The 20,632-nt window shown below is 46.4% G+C and overlaps 1 protein-coding gene across 1 annotated transcript; it reads right to left on the minus strand.

Moving 5' to 3' along the window:
- Positions 1–1,106: 1,106 nt before the first annotated feature.
- On the minus strand, positions 1,107–11,423 carry LOC113959179 (ATP-dependent RNA helicase DDX19B). Its single transcript, XM_027668034.1, has 12 exons — positions 11,314–11,423; positions 10,153–10,201; positions 9,720–9,773; positions 8,677–8,812; positions 6,792–6,884; positions 6,042–6,144; positions 5,406–5,520; positions 5,080–5,257; positions 4,460–4,697; positions 3,243–3,405; positions 2,416–2,607; positions 1,107–2,028 (listed from the first exon to the last, which is right to left on the minus strand). The coding sequence occupies exons 1-12, from the start codon at positions 11,368–11,370 to the stop codon at positions 1,967–1,969; spliced, it is 1,440 nt and encodes a 479-aa protein (XP_027523835.1). The 5' UTR covers positions 11,371–11,423; the 3' UTR covers positions 1,107–1,966.
- Positions 11,424–20,632: the final 9,209 nt, after the last annotated feature.

Below are 20,632 nucleotides of genomic sequence, written 5' to 3' on the forward strand. Positions count from 1 at the left end.
AGCAAAAAGTCCAGCATAAGAAGCACTGGGAGGAATAACAATATTTATCTGACATCATTTATTGTGTGACATCACTTAACAAAGTTCCTTGTGGGAACCTTTTAAGGATTTCAGCACTGAAATTCAGTCTGTCACAGAATGAGGTGGTCATAAATAGAAAACTTACCATGACTCCTGGGAATGTGCTTACCTGAGGCTTTTTAACACCAACAGAGCATTCAAGCAAGAAATCAGCAAAGGGATCATTTGGTATGTGTTCTTTATTCCAATTAAAAGTACATTAGAAACAGCACACAGGACCAGCAGCAGCTTCCATGACAATTCAGCCCAATACTCTGCTGTCACCAGGTCATTCAGCTGTACTGGGAAAGTAGGTGATAAAATCAAGTCTTCCACTCGACAGGCAAGCACTCACTCACCTGCCACTTTAAATAGGATTCCAACAGAATAAAAATAGATACACCCCAGAATACAAAAAGTTTAATTTTAAGTGTTTTTTTTCCCTTCACTAAAGCTTTTATACAAATTGATAAAAGGGTGCACAATTTCCTAAAATTTTAGGTACATTTTAAATGAGCCTTTTTTTACTTGGTAAAAGGATCCATGTTCCTGTCTTTGAACAGAATATGGTGGCCAGAATTGCAAAGAAGACAAGTCATAGTTTAAATTTACAATTTATACATTTGTTTTGACATGATTCCCACACTGAGTAGCATGGCTGCTCACGCTTGTCCCATTTCCCCCCAACAGAGAGCTGTGCACCCTAAATTCTAGTTCAGGAGCCTCCTTCTCCTGGAAACTGGCCTGGGCAACAGCCCACAGGCTTCCAGCTGTGCGCATGAGAATGGTCCCAACACACAGGAGGTGTAAATCCTTTCTTCTCCAGGAATTGTGACTCCTACCTCATCCATAGAACACCCCAGGGCAGGGACCAATGACCTATTTTGCACTATGGAGCACTTCCCACCTGCAATTTGGCTGAGCAATTTAACTCAAAACTCTGGTACTGTAACAGGTGAACTTGGTGTTCTAAAGGTAAGTTTCTTGGTCAATACAGGCTATCGTGATCTTTTGTTTCTTTTATTCCTATATAACTGATGGGTGAAGCCCAGCAGCTGTGTACATTATCCATGCTGAGTTTCACAGCATAGGGAACTGAATCACATGGGGGAATTTAATTCACAGAGAGGATTTTAAGCAGACAATTAATTAGTACAGTTCCCTTCATATTGCCCCTCCCACCCCACCCACCCACACCTTAGCCATGTTAAACATGTCACCACCACCCCCCGTCACAGGGAGCGGCCATTCCAACAAATCCAGGACAAGGGAAAAGAAAATACTGCCCAGTAAAAGCAACACGGCACCTGTGTTTGCAAGTAGGAGCTACTGGAAACATCCTCAGGACAATATACGTAAGGAAAAGCAGGGCAAATCCATCAGGAAGCCAGAAATGAGACTTAAAGAGCTCAGGGGAGTGCCAAGAGAATGACATCCTAGTTTGTATAAGTTGAGTATTTAGCCAAAAACCAGCTGCCTTGTTTGGGTTTTTGTTTTTTCTTTACTTATATCCATTATATATTCAGCTGTTGAATTTAAACTGATCAGGTTAATGCTGCACATTATTCCAATTAAAGCCAATAATGTTTCTTTTTTCCTTTTTAAATTTTAGATAATTCCATATTGCCCCTCTTTTGGCAAGTGTATTTCTCAGAAATCCAAAGATCATCTCATTTTAAGGCTAAACTAAGAAATGTTAAAAGCTTCTGTAAACATTTCCTCTTCCTCCCCATAGTTGCACAATTTGAAGTCCAACTGCAATTTTGAAAATGAGGTAATTTTTGTGTACTCATATCTTGAAGAGTCCTTTTCGGGACGAGCTGAGAGGCTGTGCCAATCCAAACGCTGATCCAATTGTAGTGGGAGAGCTTCCACAGCAGGGCACACACCAGTTCCAGCAGCTATTTCAGTTATTTATTTTCTCAATTTCATCCAAGTCATCAGTATCCAATTTGTTTATCTTTTTGTCTAGGAAAGATGAGAAATAAGTTAGATTTCATAACACATCACAGAGAAGGGAACGCTGCTCTCCTTAGCTGGATTTGAGGAGTTTTAGTTTATCAGGGAATGTTCAGTTGGGTTTTAAAAGTATAAATTAAAACTTTTTCCTTTTATCAGAGGCCCATCTGGGTACTCCAGTGTTACCCATCTCTGGAATGTGCAAACACCGCTTGACTTATGTCACAGGCAGCAGGCCACAACCCCAAGTGACACTACACCAAACACTTGCTGTGCTCCTCTGCCACCAGTTTAAGGCTCAACAAACACCCATTAGATCTGCTCAGCATCCAACTACCGAGAATTCTGCAGGAATCCCACGATTTTAGAGACAGGAGAAAGCCTGGGGGTACGTACTGAAATGTTCCTGGATTCTGTTGAGAATGTTCATGCTGTGCTTGCTGTCCACCATGTTAATGGCCAGTCCTCGCTTGCCAAAGCGACCGGTGCGGCCGATCCGGTGCAGGTAGGTCTCATTATCTGGATTCCCATCTTTATCCACAGGAAGGTCAAAATTGATAACAACAGAGACCTGTTCTACATCGATCCCTGACAAAAAGAAATCATGTTATACAACTACATTTAAATCCTTTTAGAGTGGGAACAGCCTTCTCAATCTCTGTAATGGAGCTTTTCCGCAATATTCTCACAGGGTACTTGGAAATAAAAAAACCATCTAGTTAGTGCAGAAAATCCCACTGAAACAGCCAAAGGAAAAGCAACTGGAGATGCTTTAACCAGCACTTAAATATTTTGGAAATTCTCTGCTCCTCTGTGAAGCTCTAAGGACTACTTGTTTTTTTTTCCAAAGACTATCCTGTCTTAACTATTCTAGGATGTCAAATTGCAACACAAATTCCTACTGGAACAGTGAACTGGATTTCACTATTTTTCAGCTTTCTATACTTCAGCATGTTTATTGCAAGCCCTGAGCATCAGCAGCACAAGCCAGGCTTGGTGCCAGAAGCAGGAAATTCTCACAGGATGGACTTTGCCATCTCAAGCTGCAGGAAGCCAACAAGGAATCCTGTGTTTGCCCACAGGTATCTTTACTGTAAAGACAGTAATTTGTCCCAACTGGAATATCTGAGGAGGGAAATTCTCCCTGCAAGCTGGCCAGGGGTGTGTTGTCTTAGGAAGCACTGCCTTCCAGCCTGCCTTGGTCCCGCTCTACCATGTCCTACCTCTGGCACAGACGTTTGTGGTCACCAGCACCTTCTCCTTGCCCTCTCGGAAGCGCTCGATCACAGCAGCTCTTTGCTCCACCATCATCTCCCCGCTAAGCAAGGCCACCTGATGGCCTTCCCTGGACAGCTCTGCTGCCAGCCACCCCGCTGTCTTACGAGTCTGGAACACACAGTTTAAAGTTGAGAGGGAGTTTTAATGCTGGAAAGCAGGAATAAACCTCTCTGGGGGACACTGGAAGCTCAGCAGCTGTGTTTGTGTCTCAAAAGGAAACGGCTATTACGTGCTGTGCCCACTCCCTCCCTGTATCACTGTATCACAATGAGGAAAATGGGCCTCTGCCCCTACAGGAACCCTTGATTAAGAAAAGGACACCTTTTCTTTGTCCTCTCCTCCTTGAATTTCAATCTGCTGGAGACTGGTATGACACATGTACACTGAAAACTCACGTAAATGGTCACAAAAACACAACTACTCAGCTTGGCAAACGGCAGAGTTAGAGCTCAATGTAGTTGTGAAATCCCACGAAGGCTCTACGCAGCCTTGAATTAAATAAATCCCAGTTATGATGCAGGTTTTTGAGCTCCAATTATGTCCTGAGACAGCCTAAAAGCAAACTGCTATAGCAGACTCCAGTTTTACCCTGAGCTCATTTTACCTGGCTGTTCTGTGCTGTCAGCACGGGTTTTTCCCTAGAAGTTGTTATGGTGGCTTCCAAAAAAAGAAAACAAAGTCTCAGTATGATCCACAGGGAGACTCCAGAGATGTATCCCCAATTACATGAGGGGACAGCTCTGTATCAGCCACAGAAGCAAAAAAATTCCCCATCCCTCATTCTGCCTGATTTTCACCCATTTTCCAACCTCACTGTTTTTTTCCCTGCAGTAATTCCAAGTATACTTTGGTTTGGAAAACTGTGTGTTACTCTGATCTTTGTTTCAGAGGACTTTGGGAAATAAAATGACTATTCAGGAGTAAAAGTGACCAGTGTGGTCTCCTGGATGGACAATCCCAGGGAAACAAACCAGCCAGTGCTAACATGGCTCTCAAGATTTCACTCTTAGAGGAAGCCAGAGATGCAAAAAGGGCAATTTATGTTCTCGTTTTCTTTCTGAAAACCATGTCTGGCCAGTTTTTTGACACGAGCAACCACTACAGAATCATAGAATGGTTTGGGCAGGGGTCACTGGGACTAACATTCCCTGGAAGCACTCACATGGCAGAAGATCATGGCCTGGGCGATGGTGATCGCACCATAGATATTGCAGAGAGCTCTGAACTTCTCATCTCTGTTGTTGCACAGGACATAATACTGCTTGATGGTATCCAAGGTCTCCTCCTCGCGCTTCAGTTTGATAATGTTTGGGTCAGGAACAACTTTTTGAGCAAACTTCCACACAGAATCCTCAAAGGTGGCTGAAAACAGCAGCATCTGGCAGTCCCTAGGGAGCATTCTGCAAGAGAGGAAAATGGGTAGAGTTCCCCCATACCACCATCACCTCCTGATATCCTGATGGGATTAATGCTGCAGGGAAAGCAGAACCATAACCTTGGAACCAGGTATTTCACAGGCTGGAAAGACTAACACTAATCTTACCCACCCCTGATCACTCCCTCACAGACCAGAGGCACTCAGACTTGCCTTCTTAAAAGGAATAAGCCCTGCTCCAGGGACAATCTTTTTATTCTATAAGGAAATGAAACTGCTTGTCATCCCCTGACATTATGCCTCTAATATGAATTAGTGCTAAATCTATAATTTTAATCTTTTTGCATCATCAGTGAAGACACCAGTCAAGACCCCAGCCCTGCTGTCCCTATGGTCCAAGTCCCTACCTCTGAATGCGGATGCTCTGGTCCTGGTGGCCCTGGGTCGCGATCATCACATCAGCCTCATCCAAGACAAACACTTTGATCTTCTTGGGATCTATGAATTTCAGTTTGGAACACCAGTCCAGCACGGTGCCGGGTGTGCCAATTACAATCTGCTCCGAGATCTTCTGCCCTCTCTCCACTGCCAAGACAGAAAGGAAGGCTGTTGTAGGAGGGCTGTGCACATAGGGAAATGCTCTGCCCCTCTCTGATCCAGCCTATTTCATCTCCTGGTGCACCTAAGAAACATTATTTTCTCATTCCTGCTGGTGGCACTTCCCCCTACTCACATTTGTTGCCTCGGACAGCATACGCAAGTTTCAGCTCCGGATAAAAGTTTCCCATCTGTTCAATCACTTTTCCTGTTTGAAGTGCCAGTTCGTATGTTGGGGAAAGGCACAAACACTGCAGGGACAGGATAACAAGTTTGAGATCATCAACATCCAGGGCAACACTGTCACACTTGCTTTTTAAAATCTTTGCTGAAGTTCTTCTCAAGAAAACATGCAAGTAGCTGAACAGTTCCTCAACTACCCCATAAGGAAACTGGGTTAAAAAAGTCCTTTTCCAGGCTCTGTTGTCAGATATTTTCTTTCCATCCCAAATCCACTTTCCCAGCTCCCTTGAGCCTGCAATACTTCTCTGATTTAATTCCTCCCAGAATGATTTAATCCCTCAGAGACCAATGGTATCCTGTGTGATGCACGGGAAGGACTGAAAGGAATCCACGCCTTTTGCATTAAAGGCATTTTAACAGATCCCCAAATGTCCATCCCCATTAAGCAGTTTACAGAAGAAACAACATAATGACTCCATCAAGCCATGAATTTACATTTTAGGCTCTTCACTAGATGGCACTGCACCACCACGGAACGACCCATCCACAGAATATCCATCATGGAACAGCCACATCCTAGAAACTTCACCTGGGGATACTTGTTTCCGGGTTCAACACGGCTAAGCATGGCCAGGACAAAGGCTGCTGTCTTGCCAGTACCGGACTGCGATTGTGCGATCAGGTTCTGAGGGCTGCAGGGCACAGCAGACACAGGCTCAGAGAGTGAACCCCACAAACAACACAATCCCAGGGTTGGGTGAGACAGAAGACACAGTGTGTGGCATTTTGGTACCTGTTAGGCTTCCCCTTGCTCTGGACTGGCAGCTAATTTGACCAGCTACGCTCCATGGGGTAGAAATTACTTCCTGCCCAACTGTCTCTGTCAACATCTCTTGATTATGGAGATTTGCAAGGAGAACTGTGATTATCTGTCAGTACTTTTCCATTTCATGTCTCCCCCAGTGTCTCAGTACCTTACACATTCCAGCTCAGGGCTGTAGAAAGGAAAGCCAGCCACGCAGGCACTGCAGCACCTCAGCTATTCCCACCCACCCAGGATTTCTGAGCGATTTCACATTATTTCTCCCCAAACTGATGAGGAAAATGGGATTGACCACAGCCAAACACCACAACACTGAGCGTTTGGTACCGGCCCTAGGAAAAAAGACAAATCCAGGGCTGGTGTCACATAGTTCATGACCACACTGTGGCATGGGAACCCTTAGTCCATATCCTGACAGCTTCCCCATCACCACCTCCCATCCAAAGTCCAGGAAAAGCACGCTAAGCCTTTCAAATCCTTCCATACTGGAAGACGGTGGGAAGAATGTGCACGTACGGTTCAGCAAGCATCATGGGCAGGGCATTCTCTTGGATCTTAGATGGTCTGTTGAAGCCCATGGCATAGACTCCTTGCAGGAGCTGTGGTTTCCTGAAAATAGGAATTTTTATATCGTGACCTTTAAAGTACATTTGGTTTTCATTTGTGTTGAAAAAGGTGAGAAAAAAGCCTGACAAGATGACCTAGGGCTGTCCTTGCTACAGTCCCACCAGTGAAGCAACTATGATCAGCATCTGGAAGTTACAAGTGACCACAGGAAGTCTGGAAAGGAAGCTTTGCAAGAACCCCTGGATTTACCACTCAGCCTGCCTGTCCCAGCTCCAGGGCAAACCCTGGAGAACTGCTTGTTCCAAAGCAGCTTTTCAGACTATCCAGGAATCCCAAAGCAGAAAGCATTAATCCTGTCCTTCAGGCCAATCCCATTTCCTCAGCCATGCCTAATCTTGGTGCCAAAATTATCACTCCTTGATGACTCAAACACAGGACAAAGTGACCTCAGTACGTGAGGACCTGGATGAAGAGAAACATCATGAGATCATTGCAAGGACTTTAGGTCATGTGGATGCTGTAATACAACTGACGCTGGAACATCAGAGGCTGAGGGAAACGACTGATAATTAGTTTGCTGTGACTACACCTTGTGATCCATGGGTACAACTCAGCCCTCCCACCCAAAAGTGTGCGGTGATACTGCTGGTCAACAAATTCTCACCTATTGCTTTTTCTCAAGGGACCTATCTACTCTCGTCAGACACTTGTGTAGACAAGGAGATCCCTGAACAACCTCAGTCCAGGTTATGGTGCTGGAAAGTCTCAGCTGATGATCCCCAAGTGCTTCCTGGATGCTGCCAGTGCTCTCCTTTCAAAGCAGGTTACAGGTTTCCTGCCCGCATTTCCCACTGCAATAACTTCCTACTCAGCACAACATGCTTTTGCAAAAATGCTGTATTACTTTCCACCCATGGCTGGAACAAAAGCTCTTTGAAAATGTAACCTTGTGCTGCTCCAAGCAAGGACAGACAAAGCCCAATTCCGCACCAGTTGCCAAGGATACACCGAGTCATAACAAAATGAAGACTCAATTAGTCTGGCTGCCCCCGTCATTATAACTCTCTGGGATTGTTTGCCTTTTGAAATACAGGAATTAGTCTAACAGGCACTGCAGGACGTCAGCCTTTTTTTTTTGTCCACATTCAACCACTAACATTAACAAAGCAAAACAGCATCCTGACATTTCACTGGGAGAAGGCTCCTCAGTTCCCATTTCCCTGTGGAACTTGTAGAGCAACAAACCTAAGATCAGAGTAACCACAACAATCTAATGGGACAGACTCTTTAGCACATTATTTTATATACATGCCTTAAATACAGATATCACTTGAAAGCTGCACTGGTAAAGGTTTTCAATGGGAAGCGTCAGAAAATACTAATGTTACTGGTCTCTCCAGTACATAAACCCAGTATTGCTGGGAGAGAAAAGCTTTTCTCTTTGTGCTATTCACTGCTTGTTTCAGCTGGACACCTTCACAAGGCACCCAGATAAAACAACTCTCCATGCATTTAAATACAAATGATACGCTCATTTATCAATGACAAATTGGCAGTAACCTGAAACACAGACCCATCCACATTTAAGTGGTATCTCCTGTGCAACGAGGGAATTTTTCAGGACACAAGGAGAGGTTCCAGCTACCTGATGGGCTCCAAACTCACATCTGCTGTCAGTCTCACAAAACTGAGTCATAGCTGCTCTCCCTAAGTTTGAGGCTTCCTAAAATTGACTGAGAAATACAGCCAGAAGGGAGCCTGTTTAATATTTCTGGTCCCAGGATTCAACAGCTCTATGCAGAGAAGGCTCTGGCTCATCCCAGCAGGCACTTACAGGCGCAGCTCCTCGAAAGACTTGACGGAGTAGAGGGGTGATGTGGGGTCCCTCTGCAGCACCTCCACCTGATTTGTGGTGTCAACCAGGTTACTGCGGATCAGCTTGTTCAGCAAGGACTGGGTAGCTCTGTCCTCTGGGAAAGGAGGTGGAAAACACAGATCCATCAATCCCAGCCTGTTCCAGGTGTTGCTCCCACTGAAGTGCCGAGCCAGTTAAAAGGGACAAAATTCTTCATTAGAGGGTAATGGCTTAAAGAGCCCTAACTTCCTGGATGAGACATCATGAGATCCCAGGGATTCACATTTAATGTTCTGAATGAAATATCAAGAGATCCCAGGGATTCACATTTAATATCCAGGAAGATGAAGCAAGCAAGCAAGCACTGTTTTAAGGAGGACTTTAACAGATCCAGAACTCTGCTTATCTAAGACATTTTAGCTTAGTTTCTATCTGGGACAGGGTAAAGGGCCCCTTCAAGCCTCACTCTGACACATGGGCAGATACCTTTTAGGGCTTTATTTTTATTTCTAAGGGAAGTTTGAGGATAAATGGTACTTAATAAGACTCCACGATTGAAACACTGCAAGGGCTGAGGATAAGTGAGACCAAAACGAGGTTAAACCGCTGCACTTCGGGGTTTTGCTACTAAATCTGTTTCCTAAAACCACCTTCTGAGATTCCGAGCCATTACCCACCTCTGAACAGCCACTGCATAAATGCAACATGTTGGTTGCTACAGCAATCCCAGCTCCAGGTCATCCAACTGCTCCTGTATCCAGTCCTGCCTTGAGGATACTGCTACACCCTTATTTCTCTCCACACTAATCCAGGAGTCTCCCAAGTTATTACAGAACACAATGGCTTTGAAAGTATTATGGAGGAAGGACATGTCTTACAATTAAGTCCTTGGGGGCAGGATACAAGATCAGCCGTCCTGGGACATAAGGCAGACTTACTTAAAGTATATATTAGATTAATATAACTATAATTAATAATTATATTAATTTCCTTGACAAAGCATTTTTCAAGGAGGCACTTACCCTTCTCCTCATCCTCTGTCTTCTCCACGTTGTCGTCAGCCTTGACAACGGCACCTAAATTAAAACAGTTTTGGGGGGCACACATGAGGTCAGGCCTCAGAGACAGCCCACACCCATGGAGCTTGGGAATATTGTGGGAAAAGCTACAAAACAGCTCATCTTCCTGATGACAACTGCCCTGCTCCATTGCTGTGCAGAGAAAACCCAAGTTCCAGCTCAAAGTGGAGTTTATCAACCACACCAACAGATTCTGCTCACAGAGCTCCCTGAAGACAGCAAAATATTTAGTCTTTGCTGCTGTCTAACCTCAGCTTTGTCTTTCCCTCTTCTGGAATTTCATTATTTATCAGGAATTTACTTTGGCAGCAGCGCTTGGAACCCCACGGGAAAATGTTCCACCCATTCCAAGCCTAGTTGAGCAGCTGGAACTCACCATTGGCATCTGGTTTGGTTTTTTCATCCTTCAGGTGTAAAGTGCTCAGCTGGAAATGAGGAAAAACACAAAATCAGAGAAATTCAAAGGCTTCCTACATTCTAATTCCAGAAGGAAAAACCTGAGCTTTGGATTTATTAAGTATTGCACAAGCCCCAGCCCAAACCCTGCTCGATGGGAAGGGATGAAAGTATGAGATTAACTTGATTTCAAGAGTTTTAAGGCAAATACAACTATTTCTAAGCAAAAGTTTTAACAGAAATACAAGGTTTTCTAATCTGTAATGACAATACAAAGAAGGAGGTGTTTTCTCTCCAGAATCTTCAGTCTCTACCAATAGCTCTGCTGATGGAAAATGGGGGAAAAAAAATCAACATCCCAAGACGGCGACAGGATTCAAGCACACTCCCGGGTGGCACAAGGTCTGCCAGCATGAGTTTGTTTCACCACCTGTGATATGCCAGGGAGAGCAGCCCGCCGAGGGTGCTCCCCACATCCAGGGGCTCAATGAACGCTCTCCATGCCCAATGCAGCACTTGGACGCTCAGGAAAACACCATTTTCTAGGAACAAAATTAGATCTTATCATTAAAAAAAAAAAAGGAAGACAAAAAGGGATTTTTGTGGAAGCTGGAAAACAAGAGCTGAGGCTGAGTGGGTGCCTGAAACGGTGCTGTGTCTGGGTGGAGGGTGAGGGGGAAAACAGAAAACACAATATGGTTAGAACAACTGTAGATCCTAAGAAAGCAAGAGAAAAAGGGATTTTTTTTTTTTTGGATGCTGGACGACATAACTGAGGCTCGGTGGGTGCCTGAATCGGTGCTGTGTATGGATAGAGGGGGAGGGGGAGTGCAGGGACGTCTCTGCCCTTTGGATAAGCGAAAAACAGATGAAGGAAAAGAAATTAAAATAAATAAATAAATAAATAAATAATAAAAAGGGGGATTTTTTTTTTTGCTTCTAGAGGAAGAGCCCAAGCCCAGGGACATCCCCGTGACGGCACGAGGTCCTCCCTGCCCCCGTGGCAGAAAATGGGGCGAAAAAAGGGTTTTCTGCGATCGCTGTTTTCTTGTGAGAAGGCGGCCATGCGGCTCCGGGAGCCCCGCGGCGCTGATCTGGGCCTGATCATCCCGAGCCCCTGCAGCCCTCGGCGGGCACTCACCGACTCTGCCGCCGCCTCCTGCTCGTCCACGGCCAGGGCCCATGAGTCGGTGGCCATGGCCGGCCCGGAGTGGCCGCTCAGCCGCGATGGCGCCGGGCGGGAGCGGCGCCTGCGCGCGCACGGCACCGCCCGCGCCAGGGCAACCGCGGCCGCGCACCCGCGTTCCGGGGGCAGCGCGTTCCGGGAGTGGCAGGGGCAGTGGGCTTGAGGGGTCTGGGCAGTGTGGGGTGCTGTGATCCCGGTATGATCTAGTGCTGGAGCTTGGACCCTTGTATGGTCTAGGGCTGGGAGGTCAGGCTGTGCCATGCTATCTTGTGGGGCCTGTGACCCCTGTATGGTGGGAGGCTGGGGTCAGACCCACTGTGTGATGTGGGGCTGGGATCCCAATATAGTGTGGGGGTGGAGTCAGTCTCTGCTGTCTGGTGTGGGCTCTTTCCCTATGTGTCTTGGAAAGGTCTGAGGGTCAGACTGTGCCTTGCACGATGTGGGGCTCAGTCCCCCATGTGGTGTGGGGTTTTTGGGGTCAGACTCTGCCACGCTGTCTGATGTAGGCTCTGTCCCCCTCTCTGGTGTGGGGCTGGGGCTTCTGTTTCCCATGGAATGGAGTCCCTTTGGGAGGTGAGGCTGGAGGAAATCACACAGACGCTGTGACATTTGGGAGGGAAGAGCAGCTCTGTCTCTGGAACAGAGGTGTAGATGAAAACGAAGTTGTAGGATGAGTCACAGAGGTGTAGAAGTGGCAGGAGCTGGACGAGTCACTTCTGTCCTGTCTCTTACTGTAGGGCAGGATTTGGCTTAGACCTAGTATCAAACCTGTTCTTTAAAGCTCCTGGAATAAAGGGAAGTAAAAGGGAAAGTAGAAAGGAAAAAAGTGTGGGAGGAGCCTGGGGGATTTCCTCACTGGGCTGCTCTTCCCTTCCTTGAACCTTGTTTGAAGGAGCAGCCTTTGATGAGGGTCTGAATTTGTCTTTTGTTACATGCAGCAGAGCCAGTAAAATGGCCAAGCCCACAGGCACCAGCTAGAAGTTCCCAAGCTGAGGGTTATTTCCTTGTCTCAATATTCCCTCTCCCTTTTACTGGAGACATGGAGCCACTTCATTTGTTCCCACAGCCTGAAATCTTCATCTGAACTGTTATTTCCTTCTGTGCTGAGAAATCTTGTCCCAAGCAGGGCCAGACACTTCACTGTTGCTCTTTACACACCTCTCTGTGGTTTGTTTTTACCTTAAAAGTAAACCCCATAATTATCAAATATTGTCATCTGATGCTTTCCCATCTAATTAAGTTTCCTGCTCAGAGGTGGGAGCTCCACAGGTGAACTTTGGGGTTTTGCAGCTTTATTTGTGGAGGTGATGTCATGGCTTATTTTTTCCATGGCAACACATCGCAGGAGGATGCTGAACACAGGAGCTGAACACGAGGAGATATTCAATGGAAACAGGGCAGGCAGCCAAGACCAAATCTGAGACATTAATTAGGGTAAAAATAAAGGTGAATGTGGGAAGTCCCAGAGGCTGATGGTCTCGTGCTTCCCAATTTAATGTTTCCTTGCAGACACACCTCCCATAAACAGATTTACTTGGGATTAGCCCCATTTCAGAGATAGGAAAACTGAGGCACTGAGAAGAGAACAATTGCCTGTGGTTCGGCAGTATTGGCTGGGAGCAGATCCTTCCTCTTCCTCCTTTCTGCCCGTTAACCTTGGCTGCAATAATTCCTTGGGATTTTCAGGGCTCTGGAGACTGTCAGTGAGGTGTGATTGTGGCAGGTGTTTCTCTGTTCTGTACATGAGGAAGGACTTTTCTCCTCAGCCTCTGGACCAGAGATGGGTTTCTGGAAGTGTGGGTTTCCTGTTGGTTCCTGGTTTCTACTCTGGGACAGGAGTGGGTTTCTGGAGGTGTGGATTTCCTGAGGGTTTCTGGTTCCTCAGCCACCATGCAGGGTCCTTCATTTTGCTGGAGACTCTACTGTCATATAATAATATATTTATTCATTTAAACATGAAATAAATATTCAGATTAATTTAAATAAATGCTTAATTCCTCTCACCAGCAGACTTTGGCTGTGCTGGAACTAGAGATCTCAGGTTGGAGTCTCCTTGTCCACACACAAACCTGCTGTGAGGAGGAGGAGGAGGAGAGGGAGGAGGCAGTCCCTCTCCAGCCCCATGTTTTATTATCATCATCTACCAACAGAGTTGTATTTTATTTATCATTTAAATATACTATTACTTATTTTTTAGAGCATTCTAGGCTAAGAAAAATGGCATTTATACAGAGAAGCCCATCAGCTCCTTGCTGTCCACCCAGCAGGCAATTTTGTTTAATATGGAGGGTTTTTTCTGTACTTTTCAGTTTTAATCCTGTCTGAAGCTCGCGACACAACAGTGCAGCACTTGCACAGTTGTCTGAGATGGGAGTAAGACTGAGCTGGATAATGAGCCTGGAAAGCCTGTCCCATAATTCTCCCAGACTGGACCCAGAATACTCCTCTGTGGTGCCTTGGTGGTCAGAGATGCCGCTGTTACCTATCCCCAGGGGCTGTCACTTGCTTTCAGGAGTCTAACACCAAAATTGCAAGTCCACCTCTCAAAATTTAATGCAGTGGAAGATTCCTTCCAGACAAAAGGGGCCGGGACAGAAAGGTCTTGCTGCCTGTGGCGTACCCTGGCAGGCCCGTCATCTGCAGCCAAGAGCCAGAGGCTACAGGCTTTCTTTCCTGGGGGAAAGGGCTGTTGTTCATTCACTTGCAGGAGCCCAGCGCCCAAATTGCGAGTCCACCTCTGCAAGGGAAGATTATGAGCAGGCACCCCCAAAATACCAGGCAGTGGAAGGATTTAGGAGAATTTATTTCCAACAGCTGAGAACACTTACAATTTTGGCACAGAACTGCACTGGGCCTAGGAAAAACACACTCTCTGTTCTTCTCAGGGCTTTTGTCATCCCTAGGCCACCTGGGGGTGGGGCCTTCAAGCATGTCCACAGGAACTTATTTTTTCTCATATCAGGGAGAGCACCTCTGGAGTGCATGAGGAGAAAACATCTAAAACTGTCTTTGGGAAAGATGCCTTTTTCCAGGCAGGAAAACTTTGTTAAGCAAGAAAAACTCTGCAATAAATCTTCCAGAATGTTTTTCTACACTTACGCCAAGGCTACAAGCTTTCTTTCCTGGGTGAAAGGGCTGTCTTTGGCTTTTAGGAGCCCAATGCCGAAATTGCTATTCCACCTGCCAAAATTATATATAGCAGTGGACACTCCACAGGCAGCAAGACCTTTCTGTCCTGGTACCTTTAGTCTGGGATGAATCATCATCCGTATTCAATTTTGGGAGATGGACTTGCAATTTTGGTGCTGGGCTCCCGCAAGCAAACAAAGGATAGTCCTATCCCCCAGAAAAGAAAACCTGTAGCCTCAGGCTCTCAGGTGTGGATGATGGGACTCCACGGTCCTGGCACCTTTTGTCTGGGAGGAATTTTTGTCCCTATTCACTTTTCAGAGGCTGAACAGGAGCCCTTTCCTCCAGGAAAGAAAGCCCATAGCCTCAGGCTCTCAGGTGCCTGCCAGGCACTCTGTGGGCAGCAAGACTTTTCTAACCTGCTCTCTTTTTTCTGGGAGGAATCATCATCTGTATTCAATTTTGGGAAGTGGACTGGCAATTTTGGTGCTGGGCTCCTGCAAGTAAACAACAGTCCTTTCCCCCAGCAAAGAAAGCCTGTAGCCTTGGGCTCTAAGGTACAGATGATTAGCCTCCCAGGGCCCTACAGGGCCAGCAAGACCTTTCTGCCCTGGGCCCTTTTTGTGTGGGAGGAATGTTCGTCTCTTTTCAGTTTTGGGAGGCAGACTGGCAATTTTGGCCCTGGTCTCCTGCCAACGAATGACAGCCCTTTCCTCTGGTAAAGAAAGCCTGTAGCCTCAGACTCTCAGGTGCACTTGATGGGCCTCCCAGGGCACTCCATGGGCAGCAAGACCTTTCTGTGCTGGCACTTTTGGCTGGAAGCAATCCTTGGTCTTACTCAGTTTTTCGCTGAAATTTTGGTGGTGGTCTCCCAGAAGAGAATGCCAGTTCTTTCCCATAAGAAGGAAAGCATGTACCCCTGGAGTTTGAGAGCCAGATGATAGGCTGCATATGGCAGATAATAACCAGCAAGACCTTTCTGTACTGGCATCTCTTCTGTGGAAGCAACCCTTGAATGTATACAATTTTGGAGGTGAAATCAAAATTACAGTAGTGGTCTCCTGAATGAGAAGGACAGTTCTTTCTTAGAGGAAGAAAAGTACATAGCTGCAGTGTTTCAGTGGCAGATGATAGACTGTCAATGGCAGGAGATAAGGAGCAAGACCTTTCTGTCATGGCCTCTTTTGTCTGGGAGCAATCCTTGGATGTATTCAAGTTTGGAGGTGGAATCCTAGTTACAGTAATGGTCTCTCTTGAAAATGAATGATGGTTCTTTCCCACAGGAAGGCAAGCACATAGCCAAGGTTTTCAGTGGTAGTTTATAGGCTGTCCATGGCAGGTATTTGTCGTGGGGTATCCGTTGAAAGGTCTCGGCTTCAAAGGGGAAGAAGGACAGACGACACACACGAGGATGGTGAGACAAAGGGATGTCTGCCTACTACGCTGAGCAGGCAGCTTTTTATTAGGTTTTCCTACCTCTACTTTCTCACACATAACACAAACATCTTTCTACAAAAATACTAAGAAATGTGCACCTGCACACAGCTCAAGGCTGTGTCCATGGGAACTATCTGGTTGGCTTCACTGCTCCCATGAAAAACGGCCCAACACTCCACAATACTCCAAAGTCCTCAGACTTCAGCTGTGGGGCTGTGACTTCCCCCCACATCGTGCCGTCCAACTCTCAGGGCCGCTTCCATGGGAATATGCAGCCACCTCCACCTTTCTCAGGGGAACGGTCTTACCTCCCTCAATGCCTCCAGCTCTTCCACTTCCAGGGGGGCCAGGGGTTCCATGGGCCTGCCATCTCCCCCACAGGTATTAACCTGCAAACCTTTCTGTCCTGCAACCTTTTGCCTAGGAGCAGTTCTTGGAAGTATTTAATTTTGGACATGAAATCAAAATTTTGGTAGTGGTCTCTTGAAAGATAATGACAGTTCTTTCCCGTAGGAAGGAAAGGAAGTTTCTCCTTTGTTTCATGGCTAGATAATAGGCTGCCCATGGCAGGTTAAAAACCAGCAATACTGTCCTGTCCTGATACCTTTCTTCTGGGAGCAATCCTTGGATGCATTCAATTTTGGAGGTGGAATGAAAATGTGTTAGCTCTGTGTTGGCTCCTGAAACGGAATGACAGTTCTTTCCTATGGGAAGGAAAGTGCTTTGTCCAGTAACAGTATTCTGGGAGCTTGGTATGGGATCAATCCCTGGATGTGTTCCTGTTTGTGGTGGTGGACACATTTTCTTTGTGATGAGGGGTCATAGGTCCTATCTGTGGTGTGGAAACCAATTTTGGGTCCTCATACTGAGTGATCTTGATGTAATTAATTGCTTTTCCTAGTATACAGTGCTATTGGTTAGAGCTGTTGAACCACTTCAGTGGGAATGTAAAAGCCAAGCTAACGAGCTTTTTCTCCTGGTCCTTTTAGTGTCTGAGCATTTAGTGATGGGGTTCAGTTTTTGATCCTGACTCTGTGAGACTGAAGGATTATGATGGAATATAGAGCTGCGAAGGAAAGTGCAGATATCAGGGTGTGTGGTGCTCTTCAGTGGCTGCACTTGAAGATGCAGCCACCAACAGTTTGCTCACCTGACACTTTTGTGAGCTAAATTTTTGCCAGATGCTTTCAAATTTGTATCTAGACTCTGCAAGAGAGAAAAAATTGATTAGTACACAGAATTGGGAAGGAGTTCATGTTGCCATTTGAGTGCAGTGCAAGTAAGAGTTTGCACATTAAAAGGGAAGGTCAACACAAACTTTCTGTCCTGACACGTCCTTTGAGACTGGTGACTAAACGTTTGTACCTTTGGAACTGCACTTTGGGTTGCTGTTTTATGGGTACACACCGCCATCTAGTGGAACCATGACATCGAGGAACGTCTCACGGTTCTGCTCCATGCCACCTACAATGAAGATTCAAAGTGGAAAATGTCCTGCGCTGCTCTCAAAGAAAATGTGCCAGCACAGAAAGATTTCATCAAACTTCCCTTCCGTTTGCAAAAGTGTATTTGCGCAACAATCAAGTGGCAGTTCCTTTTCTTTGCAGCCTGAAAACTACACACGCAGTTCTGGTATACTGCACCTTCAATCTCTGCTAGATGTAGCATCATGTACTTTTCAGTCTGGCAGAGTCTGAAATGTCCATCTGCTTCTTGCACCAAAAAACATGTCAGGACAGAAGCAGTCCAACAAATTCCTTCTATTGAAATATACCACTGCAATGCACTTTCCTTCTCAGCTCTACAGACAACCTTGTTCTATCCCTCTAACAGTCTGAATATAAACCGAAAACTTTCGGGCTGCATCTCGTACAGATAATTGTGCCAGGGCAGAAAGCTTGCTTGGACCTTGATCCTTAGGTTTGGAAATTTGTCTTCACTCCACAATCAAGTGGCACTCCTTTCCCCTTGCAGCCTATCAACTGCAGTTACACCAAGGAGCTCGGCACTTTCTTACTCAACTGTACATGCCATCCAGCACTTTCAGTCTCACACAGTCTGATACACTTCTTGCTGAAAGCCACCACAGTTGCTGAATCTCCCCTTAGCTCACAAACTGCACATGAGAGACGGAGGGTAAGGGCTTTCTTTCCTGGGTAGAAGGGCTGTCGTTCACTTGCAGGAGCCCTGCGCTGAATTTGGCAGTCTGAATCCAAAAATTCAATACGGACAAAGATTCCTCCCAGACAAAAGGTGCCAGGGCAGAAAGCTCTAGCTGTCCATGGAGTGCCAAGAGTGGTGCACCAACTGCACATGAGAGATGGAGGGTCAGGGCTTTTTTTCCCGGGTGGAACAGCAGTTGTTCGCTTTCAGGATCCCTGCGCTACATTTGGCAATCCGACTCCCAAAATTCCCAAGATTACTCCCAGACCAAAGGTACCAGGACAGAAAGCTCTTGCTGCTCAAAGAGTGCGAAGAGTGGCCCAGACATTGCACATGAGAGACAGAGGTTAAGGGCTTTCTTTCCTGGGTGGAACAGGAAAGAAAGCCCTTTCCAGACGTGGAACCGAGCAAAGCACGAGGATTTGGGGGGCAATAAGGGGCAATTTGGGGTCTCCTCGCCCCTCATCTCCCCTGGCGTCAGTCACCCCTCCTCCACCCCTGAATGCCCCTCCCCATTCCTCCCCATTCTGGGAGGGAGGGGTGTTGCATGAGAAATAAATGTGTGTTCACAAGGGGGGGGGGGGGGGGGCGAGTGGGGGGGGGGGTTGGGGGGGGGTGGGGGTGAATTTGGGGGGCTTGGGGTCAATTTGAGGGGATATGGGGGGAATTTGAGCAGGTTTGGTGTCAATTTTTGAGATTTTGGAGTCCCAGCAGATGGTTTTAGGATGGAATTCCAAGTTTCTGGGATCAATCTCAGGGATCTGGGGGCTCCAGGAGATTTTTGGGATGAACTTTTGGGTGAATATAGGATGGGGTTGGGGTCCCAGGCGATGATTTGGGGTGACATACAAGGTTTTTGGGAATCAATCTCCAGGATTTGGGGGCTCCAGGAGTTTTTCTGTGATGAATTTGAGGGTATGGGGTCCCAGCAGATGTTTAGGGGTGAAATTCAAGGGGTTTGTGGCTGATTTTGGGATCTCAACAGGTGTTTCGAGGGTGAAATTCCAGGAATTTTGGGCTGATTTGGGGAATTTTGGGGTCTCAGCAGATGTTTTTGGGGTGAATTGTAAGAGTTTTTGCCCTTCCACCCAGGAACGAAAGCCCTGACCCTCCGTCTCTCAAGTGCAGTTGCTGCACCACTCTCGGCACCACGTGCGCAGCAAGAACTTTCTGCATGGGCACTTTTGGTGCGGGAGGAATCTTCATCCGTATTGAATTTTGTCAGTCGCACGGCCCATTCCAGCGCCACGTGCCTGCAAGCAAACAACTCCCCTTCCACCCAGGAAAGAAAGCCCAACGTGGTGCACAAAGTGCACTTGAGAGACAGAGGGACAGGGCTTTGCTTCCTGGGTGTAAGGGCAGTCATTCTCTTGCAGGCATACTTTGCTTATATTGGCTGTCCAACTGCCTAAATTCAATACGGATTAAGATTCCTCCCGGACCAAATTTGCCCTCCCAGAAAGGTCTTGCTGTGCATGTAGTGCAGAGAGTGGCGCAACAACGGCACTCATATGTGATTACATATGCAAATGAGTTCACACTCAATTAACGCCTCATTACTACCAAAATCAGCACCACACTGCAACAGAAAAATAATTCATAGCAGCACCACCTAAGCCTCAATTGCAATGGAAAAATTCATGAAAATTGTGCCACATTGTGGACAGCCAGAGAATTACAGCAAAAAATAATATTTTAAAAATAAAAATACTATGTAAAAAAGCACCCAAAGCACAACCCAAAATACATCCAGAACCCCCAAATAACTCCCCAAAAACCCCCACCCAACCCAATGGCCTCTTAAAACTTAAATGACAAAACCTGATCAAATCACACCCAAACCCTAACCTTGCCAATCCCAAAACACACCCCTCCTGCCCCTTGAGCCCTCCCACACCAATAAAAAGCAACTGAAAACCCTAATTATCAAATAGCAGGAGAACATCAGCTTACAATTACCAATCAGTACATGGCATTATGGTTACTGTTAGGTTTAAGGGTTAGGGTTTAGGTTTAAGGGTTACGGTTTAGGTTTAAGGGTGAGATTTAAGGGTTAGAATTAGGTTTAGGGTTAGGTTTAGGGTTAGGATTAAAGGTTAGGTTTAGGGTTAGGGTTAGGGTTTAGGGTTAGGGTTTAGGGTTAGGGTTAGGGTGAGGGTAAGAGTTTAGGGTTAGGGTTAGGGTTAGGGTGAGACAGGTAAGAGATGGAGGGTCAGGCCTTTTTTTCCTGTCTGGAAGGGCAGCCATTCATGGGAAGGAGCCTTTTTCCTAAATCAGTTGTCCGAGGTCCAAAACGAAATACAGACGAAGATTCCTCCTAGACCAAAGGTGCCCGCCCAGAAAGCTCTTACTGTGCACAGAGTGCCGAGAGGGCCACACCATTTGCACGTGACAGACATAGAGTCAGTATGTTCTTTCCTTTCTGGAAAGGTGGTCGTTGGTGGGCAGGAGCCCTGTTCATTCCTTGGCTGACTGAGGGCCAAAAGTGAATATGGACGAAGATTCCTCCCTGGCCAAAGGTGCCCGCCCAGAAAGCTCTTACTCT

This window comes from Corapipo altera, unplaced genomic scaffold, assembly GCF_003945725.1.
Source record: "Corapipo altera isolate COAL_440 unplaced genomic scaffold, ASM394572v1 80, whole genome shotgun sequence".
In the NCBI taxonomy this organism is placed as follows: Eukaryota; Metazoa; Chordata; class Aves; order Passeriformes; family Pipridae; genus Corapipo; species Corapipo altera.